The 16,095-nt window shown below is 49.6% G+C and overlaps 1 protein-coding gene across 2 annotated transcripts; it reads left to right on the top strand.

Annotated features, from left to right (window-relative positions):
- Nucleotides 1–319: 319 nt before the first annotated feature.
- On the top strand, nucleotides 320–15,003 carry SPRY4 (sprouty RTK signaling antagonist 4). Of its 2 annotated transcripts, XM_023534930.1 has the most exons (3): nucleotides 320–510; nucleotides 9,815–10,075; nucleotides 10,353–15,003. In XM_023534930.1, the coding sequence occupies exon 3, from the start codon at nucleotides 10,400–10,402 to the stop codon at nucleotides 11,297–11,299; it is 900 nt and encodes a 299-aa protein (XP_023390698.1). In that variant the 5' UTR covers nucleotides 320–510; nucleotides 9,815–10,075; nucleotides 10,353–10,399; the 3' UTR covers nucleotides 11,300–15,003. The 2 variants fall into 2 exon arrangements, with proteins under 2 accessions (XP_023390698.1, XP_011365753.1); XM_011367451.2 differs by lacking the exon at nucleotides 9,815–10,075.
- Nucleotides 15,004–16,095: the final 1,092 nt, after the last annotated feature.

Genomic DNA, 16,095 nt, shown 5'->3' with positions numbered 1-16,095 from the left:
GGTAACAGCCCGCGCGCAGCTGAGCCAGCTGCAGCAGTCGCCGCCGCCCTCCATTCATTAAAAAAAAAAAAAAAAAAAGGCAACAACAACCTCCACCCCTCTTTGTAAAAGAACGACATCCCCTGGAGGAGCGAGAGCCAGCCCCAGCAATCACGGGTTAAGTTCTTTTCCGGCCCCCCATTCATAAAAAAAAAATAATAATAAGGAACGCGGCGCATGCGTGCGCGGGGTCTCTTGTGCCCACCCATTCATAGAATCGCGAACTGCGCGCGTGCGCACTAAAGCTCCCTTCCCTCCCATTCATAAAAAAGCCATTTTCCCAGGCAGTGGTTGCTACATCGCCGCGGAGGCAGGGAGAGAAGCTGACAGCGCGGAGCTGGCGCTGCGGAGCGCAGGAAGCAGTATCGGTTCCTCCGGCCGGCGTCTGCGAGGACAGCGGCGTCTGACTCGCTCGGGTTCGGGGGTTTGCACGGACGTGGAGCAATGCTTGTGACTCTGCGGCTTCTCAAAGTAAGTCCTTGGCTGGTTTCGGGACCCGAAACTGCCCTCTCAGAGCTGGGACGCGACTCCCCCTCCGGCTGGGGCAAATGGTGCTCTATTTCTAGGAGTGCCTCAGTGCCCCTTCCCTCTCCCTGCGCCTCCTTGAGCCGCTGCGGTGCGCCGCAACTCTCAGACGCCCCGGATAGGGTAGGCACGGCGCCGGGGGTGTTCACAGCCCGGCACCCGCGTTTCCGACCCCCGGGCATTGCCAAGCCCCGCTTCCCCGCTCTCTGCGACTCGGGAAGCCCCGTGCGTGCCCCGGGAGTTTGCCTCTGGCCTGGCCTTTCCTTCTCCTGCCACCACTCGCCTCGGTCATTGGAACGGCGGCTCTGGGCTCCGTCAGGAGCCACCTCTTAGGTCTGGCGGGCGCCCTCGCCTACCCTGGACTCGGTGCCCACGGTGCCAGCTCTGCCGTAGATCTCCCTAGCCCGCCGCAGCGGCCTATGCTCGACGTAGGTTTTTCTTTCCCCTTCGGAGCGGTGACGGACTGGCTTTTTCCTCCTCTTTTGCCTCCACTCTCTATGGTCGATGCGGAGCTGGCCTGGGACTGGGCATTTCTGCTCCCTCTCTTTGGCAAGGCGGTTCCTTGCCGTCTGACCTTTGCTCTGCTGCCGTATTTTGTGCTGTGCAACTGCCTTTCCTTTCCTCGGCCTCTGCAGGACCAGAGGCTCCCCGGCCTCCTCGTGTCTCCCTATCACCAGGCACCGAGCTGTGCCAGGCGCCGGGGCCCCTGGGCCGCGCTGGGGCTGTGGTGGGGGCTGAAGGTGCGTTTACATAACGCCGGGCGTGTGGGAGCTAGAGGAAGAGGTTGCGTACGTAGCAGAGATAAGGCTCCCGCCTTCCCTCCTTCTTTCTTGGTGGTACCAGGCTTGACAGCACCGAGGAGAGAGAAGGATAGAGACGGTACGGTACGTTCGGAAAAATCTGAATCGCCAAGGCCACGGGGGCCATGTAGCTGGGCGAGGGCGGATTTGGCCAGCCAGGTCAGCTGGAGCTTGGCTCCGTCACTGGGGCCAGAGCTGTGCCTATTTCCTCTTCTATGCAGACGATCAAAAAGCATTTAGACAGTAGCTGGTCTTGTGCAAGAAAACGATTTCTCAGTTCTCTTTGATTGGGGGCTGGGGATTGTGGGCAGAGGAGGAAAGAGAGGCAGAAAATGGTAGCACGACTTGATGGGCTAAGCAATGGACGGGAGAAGCGTACTGGGCTGGAGGGTATGGATGGTGGGGAGAGGGAAGAGCTGCTGGCTGCCTCCTTCACCAGCTGCTGGATGGGCATCCATATTGCCAGGCCTGGGTAAGGGCAGGAGGCTGCCTTCTGGCGCATGGAGGCGTTGGGAGCCCCGGCATGGTTAGTGCTAAAAGGAAAGGTGTGGGTTCAGTGGGGACCACCTCCTTCCTGCCTCCAACAGTGGCATGATTTTCTCCAGTTTAGGGAACGGTGGGAGCAAGTGCATGTCTGTCTGGTTAGCTGACCGAGGCTCTCCAATCTTTCTGACCAGTCTCAGATTCAAAGCTGGAAGGTGAAGGCCCAGAACATTTAGGAAATGTGGCCTTATCAGTCGCTTACTAAGCTCAGTCTGGCCTGAGGCCCTACTCAATATTGCACTGGTGATTTCCCAACGTTTAGAGTTCTCTGGATCTTCACACGAATGGAGCATATACATAAGAAATTTTCAGCTTTTTTTTTTCCCTTCGTGTGTGGGTGTAGGGTGGACTAGGAAAGGGAGGGCTGCAGTTGCCCCTACCCTCCCCTTTCTCTGTCTCTCTCTCAGCAGAAGGGTGGGAACCAAGTTGTAGACATGTCCAGTGTGAAATTGAATTTCCTCTTTCCCAGCCCTTGGGAGGGTCCTCATTTTCCAGCAGGCTCCAGGCGAATCCTTTTGCGAGCAGTGCACACACTGACCAACTGAGCTGCATGGCCAGTAATGGCTCGGGGGCATTTTGTTGGCGGATTTCTGAAATCTTGATGGACAAATGTTGGTCAGCTATGGTGAGGAGGACTTTAAAGACATCTCTTGGTTATCTTCCTTTTTAGATGCTGAACTCAGGAGTCCTTCCCCTTTTGGTGGAGTGAGAATGCTCTCCTCATTCCCACGACCTTTTCCAGATTACCCTCTGAAATGGCAATGTCTCCTTAAAGCTCTGGTTGGGCTTGGTGGGAGGAGAGAAGAGGACACATAGAACGAACGATTCCTGGCTAAAGCAGGGCAGACACTGGGGGCTTAGTGAGCATTTGGGGCTTGCAGATGCCATTTTGTTTTCATCTTTCCAGAAGAGATGGAGAGATGAGGCTCTTTGGCATCCTACCTTCTGTCCAGTGTGTGTACTCTTTGTCCCCACTTTGGTAAACCTGACGTTGCCACCGCCTAGAGCTTTGGCTTATTTGAATAACAAATGAAGGCAGCCTTTCGATGCAAAATTTGAAAGTCAGTGATTTAAAAATTAAGGGTGGAAAAAAACACTCATTAACCCTCTAAAAGTGACCCTCGAGGAGTGCGGCTCTGGCACTTAAAACTTCGGGATCATCTGTGGGAACTTCTCTTCCAATTCCTGATACTAAAAGTCCTTTGGTGTGACATCTTCCAGCCCTTTGTTTCTGGACCCCACACACATTTTTCTTTACCCAGGCCATCTTCATAGGTAGGACCCAGGTGTTGTGCCAAGGAGGTATAGAAAGGAGCCTCCTCCCTTTCTTCAGGGAGGTTTAGCGGTCTTAGAGAGTTATGGCATTTAATGTGGTTCCGATTCCAGAGTGCCTGTCCTCTGGCTCCTACTGAGGTGGGAGTTCTCTTGTGAGGAAAACTTGGGAAAGGATTCCTGTACAAACCTCTAGATCTAGTTGAAATTGTGGATTTGGGATTTAGACAATGTTTTTAAGGAAGGAGAATGGCAAGAGTGGAGAAGGTTCCATCTCATGACCAACCTGGATCTCCCTGACAGAAGAAAAAGCAATGACTCATTATTTTTGCTCTTTCATAAGAGCCAGAGAAAGAAGGTGATGAAGAGCAACATACTGAAAACTGTTTTACTCCTTGCAGACCAAGCTAGGGGCTGGGTCAGGGCAGATAGTGGCTAGGAAACCTAAGCTCAGGCCTCAGTATCCCCATCTGCAGAATGGGGAGAAGGAACTCCTGAGGGGCCGGGGCCAGCTGAGCAGCAAGCAAGTGTGCAGGGCTGGGGCTGCGCACCTAGTCGGCCGTCCTCATTGTTAGGGAGCCCCTTCCTCAACAGGAGGTGTGGGGTGTTGCATGATGTAAGAGGCGGCACATTCTTGGCTTTCGGGTCTGGGGCCACCCTGCAGATCCGGACAGCTGACAAGGCTGGAGATGTATCCGGGACATGTGGCTGGGCTTAAGAAGCTTCACCGTTCAGCTGTGATCACGATTGTTCTTTCCAAGGACAGTCGGTGGAGGAAGCAAGGGCACTGGGGAGGGAACACAGATGTGCTGGATCCTAGTGGAGGAGGGAAGGGGCCCTTCTGGGGCAGGTGGCCACTTGACTTGCAGAAGAGTGGTTTCCCTTGTTGGTTCGTCTTTCTGGTGGGGCGGGGAGAGAATCATTTCCTGCCCCCTCCCAGGAGTAAGCTAAAATCTATTATAAGTTCATTTGTTCATGGGGAGCGGCGAGATAAATAAAATGAACTTGGTGTCAGCGAGAAGGGGTCTCTCCCCTGGGGTCTAGGTTTCTGGTCTCCTACCCCCACTCCCGCCCCCGACTTTGATGTGGGCCAATTGTTCCAGTGTTAACAGGCTTCTTCTAGCCCCATTCTCTCATTCTTGACTTCTAATCCCTCTTTAAGGGCATCTGAGCAGACAACAATTATGGGGGTAATACACTGAAGCCGAAATTTGAAGCCGGTTAGAATAGCCCAGAGCCAAAGTAAAAAGACCTCTCCCACTCCGCCTGGCGCTGGGGCTTTGAAGCTCAGCTGATATAGGTTGTGTGGAAGAGGAAGAGAAGAAGGCTGGGGAACTGATAACTAGTGATGGGACAAAGTGATGAAAAGCAGCTGTTTTCTTTTGTGATCACTAGCAGATTACGACCAGAGGTGAGCTCCCCAGTGCTGGTGCTGGAATGGGAGGGAGCGGGGAGGAGCAAGGGTTCTCAGACAAATCCAGCTGCCTACATGCTTTATTCTCCCACCAGGGCCATTCTCAGCAGAGATTCGGAGACTGTCTTCCTCAGTAGAGTGTAGGAAAGGCGAGTCTCTCTGGCTTCCCTCCCGCTCCTCTTTGGTCTTTTGGAAGCAATAAGTCATTATTTGGTTGGAGCTTAATTAACTAAACTGGGATGTTGCCACAAAGAACCAAGAGGTGGATGGATAGTGGTGGGTGGGCTCTCTGGCAGCGGAGAGACCTTTTCTTCTGATCTGTGAAAGGGTTAAACAACATTCACTGAAAACCTGCTGAGACTGAATGGGGCAGTGCGGAAACTGCCCATTCATTCGGAGCCTCTTGCCAGTTTGTCATTAGCTGACCTGTAGTTTTCAGAGTACAACTGTCAGGTTTTCCTAATATTTCCCAAATCTTCTCCTCCCCGGGGTAAGTCAAGGGGAGGGGAGCGGTGGGTGGCCTAGACGTTTAACATGCCTCTTGATTCTTTTCAGCCAGCCTGAACTGAGTGGCCCAATGCCCATCCCCTCCACACAGGTACAAACACACTGTCAGGCTCACAGACCGCCAAGCTGCAGGGCAGGGCTGTGTGTTCTGGGCTTTCCAGTCTCTCCTGCTGATTCAGTAGTTTAGGACTTTCTTCTTCTGACTTCCTCCGATCCTGGGTCCTCCTTCTCTTCGCCACAGACCTAGGCCGGCCGGGAAGCCCAATCCAAGAAGCCCTAGTGACCCTTAAGTTCATCTTTACAGGTGAGAGAAGAGGAGGGCCCCTCCCACTCCAGGGTTTCCTTTTAGGGACTGCTTTGTAGTGAGGTGTCCTACAGGTGAGACCCACTCAAACTTTAAGAAAACTAAAAATGAAGATTCTTCGTAAACAGGGAGTGGGAGGTGAAGTGACAGAAGGGATAGCGAAGAAAACGGAATTGGAAATGAAGAAAACTTGAGCTTGAGCCTTCCTTTAACGACAGATTTCAACCCTTCGGTCTCCGCTCTCTACACTGAAAATTCCCCTAACTGGGGGGTCGGTCTCCTGTCAGCCTTGCCAGGCTTCATTTCCCTGCTGGTTTGGTGAAGAGCCCGAAAATAGCCTGATGCAGTTCCCGATGGCTGGTGACAGACTGGGGAGACTGGTGGAGTTCATGGCTGTGAAAGTGATTGATGCTTTCATGCCCTTCCATGAATAACCAGAGGTATTGTAGGTCAGGGCTCCAGGGCTGAGGTTGCAACCTCTGGGGCTTCTGCTTTCTGGGTTCGAACCCCTCCCCTCGTCACTTGCCGGCTCTATGACCCTTTGTTCTTCCGTTTCTTCCTCTACAAATGGGTGTTTATCCTCTAAGATGATGGTGAGGATAAAATGAGAAAATCGTCGAGGGCTTAGCACAGAGTCTGACACCAAGAAATGTTTCATAAATATTAGCTGCTTCCATAGTTATTATTTATTATTATTAGAAGGTCGGAGTGGAGAGAAAGTTTTCTTTCCTCATGCTTATCTGTAAGACCACCACCTAAAACTCAATAGAGGTTCTTCTTTGGCTAAGTGGAGTGCTGGCTTTGTTTCTCTGTCCAGCAGTCTTCCAAATTGGCCATCAGTCTTCCAAACAGCATAAATGAGGCAAAGCCTGCTCTCTCCTATTTATATTATAAATCTCTTCCTTCCTTGCAGGGGAAGCAGAGAGTACATATTAAACTGCACTTAAGTTCTTCAGCCAGTTGCTTAGACTGGAGGGTGGGTGTGTCCCAGGGAGTAGAGATTGATCTTCTAAACCAACTGAGGATTGGGTTTTTTTGAGACTTCATTTAGCTGTGCTGAGGGGTTATCAAACAGGCTGCTCGGAAGTTGTTTTTCTTTGTCAGCCAAATGAATTCAGCCCTCCTGTGGAGGGTCCCTGCTAATGGGGAGATGAGGCCATGAGTCTTGGAGGTTTGAGTAATGCAGTTCTGAGCCAGCTGCTAGTTTTTGCTGAGCTGGTGGCCGGAAGGCATCCTACATCTGGGTTATGATAAGGAAGATGGATTTTTTTTTTTTTACTAAAAAATTTTGCTTTAATTTTTATTTTAGTTTTATTTTTCAAGTACGGTTGATGTACAATATTATATTAATTTCAGGCATACAACATAGTGATTAGACATTTACATACCTTACAAAGGAAACACCCTGGTAAGTCTAGTATTTATCTCATGCCATACAGTTATTACAATATTATCTACTGTATTCCCTATTCTGTACTTTACATCCCCATGACAACTTTGCAACTGCCAATTTGTACTTCTTAATCCCTTTCACCTTTTTCACTCATTCCCCAACCCCCTCCCATCTGGCAACCATCAGTTTGTTCTCTGAATCTAAGTTTGTTTCTGGGTTTGTTCATTTATTTTTTTGTTTTGTTTTTTAGATTCCACATATAAGTGAAATCATATGGTACTAGTCTTTCTCTGACTTAGTTCACTTAGCATAGTACCTACCCTCTAGATCCATTCATGTTGTCCCTAAAAGGCAGATTTCATTCTTTTTTATGTCTTAGTAATAATCCATTGCACACATGTACCACGCCTTTATCCATTCGTCTATCGATGGACATTTGGGTTGCTTCTGTATCTTGGCTATTGTAAATAATGCTGCAAAGAACATTAGGGTGCACGTATCTTTTTGAATTAGTGTTTCAGATTTCCAGAAAGATGCGTTTCAGAATATGCCTGCTGGAGCCATCAGAGATGCAGCCTGTCCCAAGAGAGCTGAGTCATCGTGGACCAAGCTCCCACCCCTATGTCTGGCCCCAACTACAGTCCCAGATGTTGATAGCTGCCTCTGGAGGGTGATGGGAGCCTTCTAATGCCAATTTCCCCATTGCCTGCAGGCGTGGCTTCCACCCTGGCGTCCTGGGGGGACTCTTTTCCATGAATCTACCTTCTAATTCCAGGACCAGTTAAAATCCCTGAGCATTGCCCATGCCTTTTTGCTTTATCCACAGAAAATGTGGCTGTTTAAAAGTACTCCAGGAATAGCATGGGAGAAAAGAGAGTGGATCATTTCTTGGGGGAGGAAAGGAATACCCTCAACTTCATCCCACAGCACGACAAGTCCCACTCCTGATCCTAAGAGACAAAAAACCCCAACGACAGGCGGCAATCTAGCCTTCAAACCGCCGCTGACATTATGTTGGCAGTGCCCTGAATGTGCGTGACCTGAGCTTCTGGAATAAGGGAATCGTGTTGTCTTTGTCAGGGGTTCTGGCTGAGGAACCTCTTGGCTGGCACCTGAGAGTCTTATCCCGTGCCTCAGTCAGCATTTTCCTTTCTTATTCCTGGTCACACCATTTCCTCCAGGCAAAGGACCTGGGGCTCCTAACCCTCTTCTGTTAACCCCAAACCCATTTGTTCTGGAAGCTAGGCTGTGGAACCCCTGCAAAGAGTAAATGGGCTCAGGTAGCACTCCCCGAAGTTCTTCCCCCAGAGCCCGCCTGATCCTTGGAAAGCTCCTCTCCATACAGGTGCTTTTCTGACATTCCTCCATCCAGCCCAGACCACAGGAGGCCACCTTGGCGAATGACTACTTCTTGGTGGCAGACCTGCCAGACACTTAAGGCTAACTGCCACAGGGAAGTCTCTTGTTTGAAGATGATACTCTTGTTCATCTGGAGGGAATGTGGAGACAGGAAGCCTGCACTGCTCCTAGACAGACTTTGTCCAAGATGGGAAAAAACCATGCACAGAAATAACTAGCATCTTTTAAGTACATAGGGCCGTGGGAGCAAAACCAATAGTTCATGCCCTATGCGAATGGGAAGTATCAGTTGACTGAGCACTGAACCTTGTAGAAAAGACTTAATACTTTTTTACATTTGGCAGTATAGATGATACACAGATGAGAATCCTGTGGATAAGCTCCTTTTTATCCCCTTCATGAACTTTGTATTCCAGAGCGAGCTCTTTATTTCAAACAGGCTGGAAAGCATCTAACAATTTAACCATTTCTGATCAAACTGTTGTTTCCAAGTAGGGGAAATATAATACTGTAATGCCTTTTTGTTTCTTCTCTTCACTCCTTACTGTAGACATTGATAAGTATGGATGAGTCGCCAGGTGAGGTATCATTCTGCTGTGATTGGAATATTGGGATAGATCAGCTGCGTCCCAAGACTGGAGTAGTATTGGGTTAACTGCAAATGGAAACCTATCTGCATCACCTTTGAGAAAAGATGAACCTAACAGCAAGCCACAGGGGTCACTCTCCTTAGAACATCTTTAGCTTCTTGAAAAACCATTTACCAAAACCCCACCCCATAGCGCATTTAATACAATGGTCTTTTTTTTTTTTTTTTTTTAAAGAAGGTTATCTTCCCCTTCTGTCCACACACTGCGTTCTGCCCCCCACCCCCTCACCCTGGTGGAATCTTCCCAAAGTCTAATCTTTCTCTTGGATTTCAAATCATGTCCCCTTGGGCAGAGGTCTTGGCCTTCTGCTGCTATTTCTTTAAATTGATCTCCAGCCGAATTCCGAATGTAAAGGTCAGCAGGCGAGGAAATGGCACTTCTAATAGAAAACAATGTGCACTTTCTAAATTTGAACCAAGCCGTTTCCGCTCTTTGATTTAAGTGACTTCCTGGGGTTCCGTGTCAGGCACTGCAGTTGAATCTCTGGCTGGATTCCAACTTAAAATTGCACTCTCTCGGTGAAATTAGAAACTGATCCAGGGTTGGCTTAGCTATTCTAGTAAATAGCATTTAGGCTGAATGTTCAGCTCAGCACTTGGAAATGGGTGATGTGAGTGCCCCTCAAGAGGATTTCCCATCCAAGTTGTCAGAAGCACACCTACCCAGGGGTTATTAGCCGCTGGAGGTTGCTGCTCTTAGAAGTGCCGGTAATAAGTTAATATCCTGGACGTGCAGGCATCAGATACAGCCCTTCCTTCTCTTGTGACTATCTGAAATAAAGGCTTGTGTTTATCCAGCTGATAAAGTCCATGGGAGCATATCGGGGCTGGCTCTCCTGGTCACCACATCCTCAGCACTCAGCACAGTGCTTCTTAGCATGTAGTGCTTATTAGTGCTCAAGAAATCTCAACTGATTGCTCTCTGGGATGGTCAAATTACTGAGCACTTGCTGTATGCCAAGCAAGATATTAGGTACTAGATACAAATTTTCTCATTTAATCTTCACAGGAACCCATTTTACAGTTGATAAAACTAAAGCACAGAGGTTAAAAAACCTCATTCACGGCAACACTGAGAGACAGAGGGGAGAATTTGAACTTGGATCTGATTCCAGAACCTGTGCTTATCACCACTGAGCTATCTATCTTGAATAAGGAGCATGTTCCACAGGGATTACAAGAAAGAACTTGGATGGTTCAGATTTGAGTCCTGGTTCTGCTACTGATAGTTTTGTGTGACTTTGGACTGGAAAAGGGATAATAATAGCAAGTATGATTTAGGGTTATTGTGGAGAGTCCGAGACTTAATATTTATGGTGCTTAAGAGACTACCTAGCACACATTAAGTGCTAAATAAGTGTTATTTCTACCACTTACTATTATTATTGTCATTATTAATCATCTAAGCCTTAATGCTGAAGAGTCCACTGAGGGAAACCAGTTCCCGTTTCATTTGGGCTTCCACAATCTGATGGGGGTGGGGGTGTTAACAGGCCAAATACTGACGCCTGGAATCCATTGTCTCTTCCTTTTCCCCACCCCCCCAGGGCCCCTAGAAGCCTGTTTCTCAGCGCGGTCCAAGACCTCCAGCCCCATGGAGCCCCCGATCCCACAGAGCGTCCCCTTGACTCCCAGCTCAGTCATGGTCCAGCCCCTTCTTGACAGCCGTATGCCCCACAGCCGGCTCCAACACCCACTCACCATCCTCCCCATCGACCAGATGAAGACCAGCCATGTGGAGAACGACTACATAGACAACCCTGGCCTGGCAGCTCCCGCTGGCTCTAAGCGGACCCGGGGTGGGGCCCCAGAACTGGCCCCGACACCTGCCCGCTGTGACCAGGACGTCACCCACCACTGGATCTCCTTCAGTGGGCGCCCCAGCTCCGTGAGCAGCAGCAGCAGCACATCCTCTGACCAGCGGCTCTTAGATCACATGGCACCACCTCCCGTGGCTGACCAGGCCTCGCCAAGGGCTGTGCGCATCCAGCCCAAGGCAGTCCACTGCAAGCCGCTGGACCTCAAGGGCCCAGGAGTCCCACCAGAGCTGGACAAGCACTTCCTGCTGTGCGAGGCCTGTGGAAAGTGTAAGTGCAAGGACTGTGCGTCCCCCCGGACGTTGCCCTCCTGCTGGGTCTGCAACCAGGAATGCCTGTGCTCAGCCCAGACCCTGGTCAACTATAGCACCTGTATGTGCCTGGTGCAGGGCGTCTTCTACCACTGCACCAACGAGGACGATGAGGGCTCCTGCGCCGACCACCCCTGCTCCTGTTCCCACTCAAACTGCTGTGCCCGCTGGTCCTTCATGAGTGCCCTCTCGCTGGTGCTGCCCTGCCTGCTCTGCTACCTGCCCGCTACAGGCTGTGTGAAGCTGGCCCAGCGCGGCTACGACCGCCTGCGCCGACCCGGATGCCGCTGCAAGCACACGAACAGCGTCATCTGCAAGGCCGCTGCCAGTGAGGCCAAGGCCTGCAGACCCGACAAGCCTTTCTGACACTTTAGGTCGACGCCCCCGCACTCTCTCTCTCTGGAAACACGGTTCCCTTCTGACACCTGAGAAGACCGCAGGTGTTCGTGTCCTGAGGCTGATCTTGCCAGTGTGCCCACCCGCGCTACCCCAGCTTCTGAAGAAACAGAGACCCTATCGCCAACCCTCTTCCCCAAAAGGATGAAGAAGCACTTTGGGTTTTTTCAGGGTCCTGGAACTTTGTGTCAAACAGCGACAGGGGTGTGGTGTGGTTTGGGGGGGGGTTTTTTTTTTCCAGAAGACGGAACACAGATGTGGCCACATATCCGGAAGTTGCAGCTGCTTGAATGCCTTCCCAGTTCCCCCTCCTCCCTCCCTGTCTGCCATCCCCCCCGCCTCCACCCGCCTTTTTCCATTCTCCTTGGCTGCCTGGGAGGAACTGCTGAGTGGCCGGAAGACCTTTGAAGAAGACCCTTGGAATCTTGACTTGATGTCTATACCTTTTTCTCCTCCCTGTCCTTCCCCACAGTTTGGTATCTTGGGGAAGGTGTAGACCCTGGCAGCCCCTGTTTTATATACTTGGGAGCCCCTGAGAGCAGAGGATGGCCAGTGAATACAGGCCTCGTTTCCTTGCTCTGTCTTTGCAGCCACGGATGGATTTAGGAGCCACTACACAGAGATGTCCCTTCCAGCTCTATCACTAACTCTTGGGGGTGTTCCACTTAAAACACCGTCCTCCGGTTCTCATTGAGTCACAGGCTCACCTGCCCACTATGTGTCCTGAGTTCTCTCTGCCCAGATCCTTTCCAGAAACTTTATGGGTCGAGAAGTACAGGGCGGCAAGTGCGAGACCAAATATCATTTTGCCAATGAGTCTGAGGCTGTGGTCTCGGGATCCAGTCATTATGTTTTTATAGAATAATTAAACCAGATACTAACGGTGTTTTAGAAAATAATAATAAAACACTTGCTTCCTTTTGGGCCACCCCCAGGAAGGGCTGATTTCAAAATCTGGGGGGGCAAGCAACCTCAAGGAACACAAACCCCCTCCCCACCAAGAAGAGGATTTTTAACAGCAAAGAAGAGAGGCAGCCACCTCCCACTGGCAGAGCGGCAGTGGAGCCGAGATGGGTGTGGGTTTCTTCTCTTCTGAATCTGCTGCTTGCTGTCATAGCCTTTTATGTACAGTGATGTGTCTGTATCTTTAATGTAAATAGACAGATGATGAAAAAAAAGTCTATTTTAGTGTTAGGAAGCCCTGGCGGGGGGAGTCAGAAGAAGGTGGGTAAGGAAAAGATTCTCCAGGGACTTCTTGGGGTTGAGCCCTGCTTCTGTGCATGGCCATACCACCCCATCCTGACAGCCCCCAAAGACGTAGCAACTCTTTCTCTCAAGGTGCTAAAGGACTCAGAAAGTGCAGCACGTCCAGTGGGTAGGTACTTGTTGCATGCAAACATTGTAGTGTGTCTGGTCCTTCTCCCCAGCTGTCATGCGGGGCTTTTGCTTCATGTGGTATTTTGTGTTAACCCCGCTCCTCCCCACCACGTAAGAGGAAGTGGCCTGGGTCTGAAAAGTTACCCCAGGTGAAATTGGAAGTTCATGAGGTAGAGCGTTTGTAGCATTTCCGGTGTGTTCTGTGGGAACATAATTGCCTCCAGGAAGGAGGCAAAGAGGCAGGTAGCTACAATTGGCATGCACCTAATGCTTCTCAAGGACTTTCTTTTCCCCCTTCTCTAAGATTAGTAGTAACAACTTATGATTTAGAGTAAGTTAATTGTAACCATAGGTATTTATTGATTGGAGGAAGGAGGGGAGGGTCTTATTATTTTAGGCTTTATTTATATAACGTTTTGCTAGCTTGTAAAAGGCAGACATGAAATATTGCATCTGTGTTTTCTAAGGCTGATTCATGTAGCTACCCGTGCCACAGTCGTGACGGATGTATGGATGTTCTTGCACAAATGGAAAGAATGGTAGAAAAAAACACATTCAGCCAACCACTCATACTAATTGAATGTATCAGATGTGTGCTGAAGGGACTGGAGATGTCTTCCTCAGAGTAGGTGTGCAGAGGCTAACCCCCAAACGAGAGGGCACGTATCCGCCCTTAGCCGGGCCTCTGGGACCTTTCCCAGAGCCCCTCCCTCAGATGTCTCCATGGGAAACTTGACCCAGTGGCAAGTTGCACTTTGGCGATGGTGTTCTACACACCCATGCTGTGGAGAATTGATTTACATAAGCTGTGTAGACATACACACATACACCTACCCCACAGACCCTCTATCAACACAGACCCTATTTCTGGCAAACAGTCTCCTGAAACCTGACTTTTTGTGTACATAGTTGTAAACACGGATTTTTCTGGGTTTTGGTTTTCTTTTTCCCTTTATTTTTTTTCTCCCCTGTTTCGGCTTGTCTCTTTTAGTTTGCATTTAACCTGCTAGGTGGATGTCTGCAGAACTCTCCGTGTCCCACGTGCTCGGTGGTGAAGGGGAGGAGTGGAGCAGGTTGGGCTCTCCCCGCTCTGTTGCATAGCAAGTCCTTCGGCATGTTTTTCTCGGCTTCTTGGCAAAGGAAAAAAAAAAACTGGCTTGCCCGCGGACCCTGGGGGCCAGTCAAGGGCCACTGAGGGACCAAGTTCTCAGAAACATGACACATTTCTGTGGCTACTTCTGGCTGATCATATTTCCTGTCACCAACAGCTTGCTTGGCTGAATTAGGCCTCGTCTTGACCTTTTTTGAAAAGTGCCAGCCGGTTCCTACTTCTATGCGACCTGGAGTGAGTGGTGGTTCTGCCTGGAACCTGGGGTGGGGCCCACAAGCCTGGGTCCAGGACACATGTCCTAGGGGGCCTTGGTTGCTACACACTGGGAGGCGGATTTGTGAAGGCCCAACACCCCACAACGTACCCCGGGAACTGGGTCTAGGGTAGCAGAGCCCTCCCAGTTAGACAATGGGGCACAACCCAGGTTTCTCAAAAGTGTCCCTGGCTAGGAGATAGGGACCAGGCCCTGCTGTTGATAAGGGCCCTTCACAGCTGACAGATGGAAGACCTTCAAGTGACATGTCTGGTTCTTTCAGTGTTCTGGAGTCTATGTGGGTCCCCACTGTACATCGAGTGAGACCCAGTTAGATAATGACTTGTCCAAGGTTGCACAACATGGAAAAAACGTTGGGTCGGACCAGCACCCGGAATCTGTCACCTCGAAGCTTCATGTTCACCCCATGCTGCCCCAGAGATGTCTGACGGGCTGTGGGCAGCATGACTTTGCACTGTACAATTCAGTTCACTAGGGCATCCCACAAGCTTCACCGGCCTTCTGGTCCATGCCTTCGGTCAGCATTTTCACGCCCTCTGCTTACTGTGACAGTTGATGACAATTCTTGCGCTGCCATTTTTCACTGTGGGTAACTGTGTGGTGTCTTATCTGGCTTTCTCTTCTCACTGCCCCACAGTCTGGTTTCGTGTTACAAACAGAAAAGCTGTTCAAGGTTCCCATCCCATCACATCTCTTCATTTTCCCTCTTCACTGTAGTCCCTTCTCACCCCACAACAAAAGTTACCACAGAAGGTTCCCTTTGTATAGAATATTTATTTTGAAGCTCTATTTTAATAGTATTTATTTTAGAAAGTCTACTATTGTAAGAGTTCTTCTGTTTGTGAAGAAAAAAACAGGTTAAAACTGAATGTACTGATCTAGAATATATATATAAATATATATTGTTAAATATACGCAGGACTACCGTTTCTTGTGTTTGTGTCATTCACGACCCCGACATCCTCACACTGCAAGCCCCACATTTCTCGAAGAATGCTCACTGGACGGAAATGTATACCAAGTCTGGCAGGACAAAGGAGCAGGGGGAGAGGGCTTCCTGGGTCCAGGCAATCCCTCATCCTGCCTCTATGGTGAACTGAGAACCACTGAAGGAAAGCTTCGCTTTCTTTATAAAGCTGAATCCTGCCAGGTGCCACTAGATCCTCTTCTGGCGAGCTCTCCCCTACACAAACATGTATTTGTAACAGAGGGACAATAAAACTCAAACTTGAGAAGTGGAAGTGGGAAGGGTCATCTGACCTACCCGGTTTACCAAAATTCTGCAGCTTTTATACCTTGGTGCCCCCAAAACAGGTTTTCATGCACATACATGCTTTAAGAAGGCAAACAAAGCTTTGGCGGTTTTCCTGTTTTCAATAGATTGGCAGATATTGTATAAAGCCAATCCCTTTGACCTCTAAAGCCTTCCATCCATGAATGACTTGCCTTTACCCTTCTAATGTACCTTCCATCTGCTTCCCAAAACCTACCCCCATCCCAAATACACTCAAACTTGCTTGAGACCCAGCCACTTCTCAGTTTATGTAGCTGAGGGAACTTTTTCATTACTTGTAATTCACATGCCAATCACAGTGAAAGCTGGACTTTTATTTTGAGCATGGGAATACATGCCTCTTGTTTTTTGAAAGAAAAGGAGTTGAGCAATAATTAAAGATTTTTTTCTATTACCAATAAGTGGGGCAGACAGGTAACAATGGTGGGGGTCAGGGGCATAGAGGGAGAGAGATCAGGAGCCCTGGGGTCCAGGTCTTGGTTTCTCTAGGTCACCAATTGCAATGTCTCCTAATTCTCTGTGAAAACCTCAGGTTCCTCTTTGAGACAACGAAGCCCATTCCAAGGACCCCCTGGTCACTGCCCAAGAAGGCACAAAGGATGTTCCTCAATGTGGTCTTGCCTGCCATACAACTTTAAGAATAAAGATAGGCTCCAGCTTCCCTCTTGGCTAGACCATGTGGCCTGTCCCATTCCCATAGGTTGGATAAG

Source organism: Pteropus vampyrus, unplaced genomic scaffold (assembly GCF_000151845.1).
Source record: "Pteropus vampyrus isolate Shadow unplaced genomic scaffold, Pvam_2.0 Scaffold134, whole genome shotgun sequence".
NCBI lineage: Eukaryota > Metazoa > Chordata > Mammalia > Chiroptera > Pteropodidae > Pteropus > Pteropus vampyrus.
Note: the sequence above shows the minus strand (reverse complement) of the source record. Positions and strands in the feature narration are given on the sequence as shown.

Coding starts and splice junctions, on each gene's coding strand:
- SPRY4 (XM_011367451.2), top strand. CDS start 10,400: ATGGAGCCCCCGATCCCACAGAGCGTCCCCTTGACTCCCAGCTCAGTC.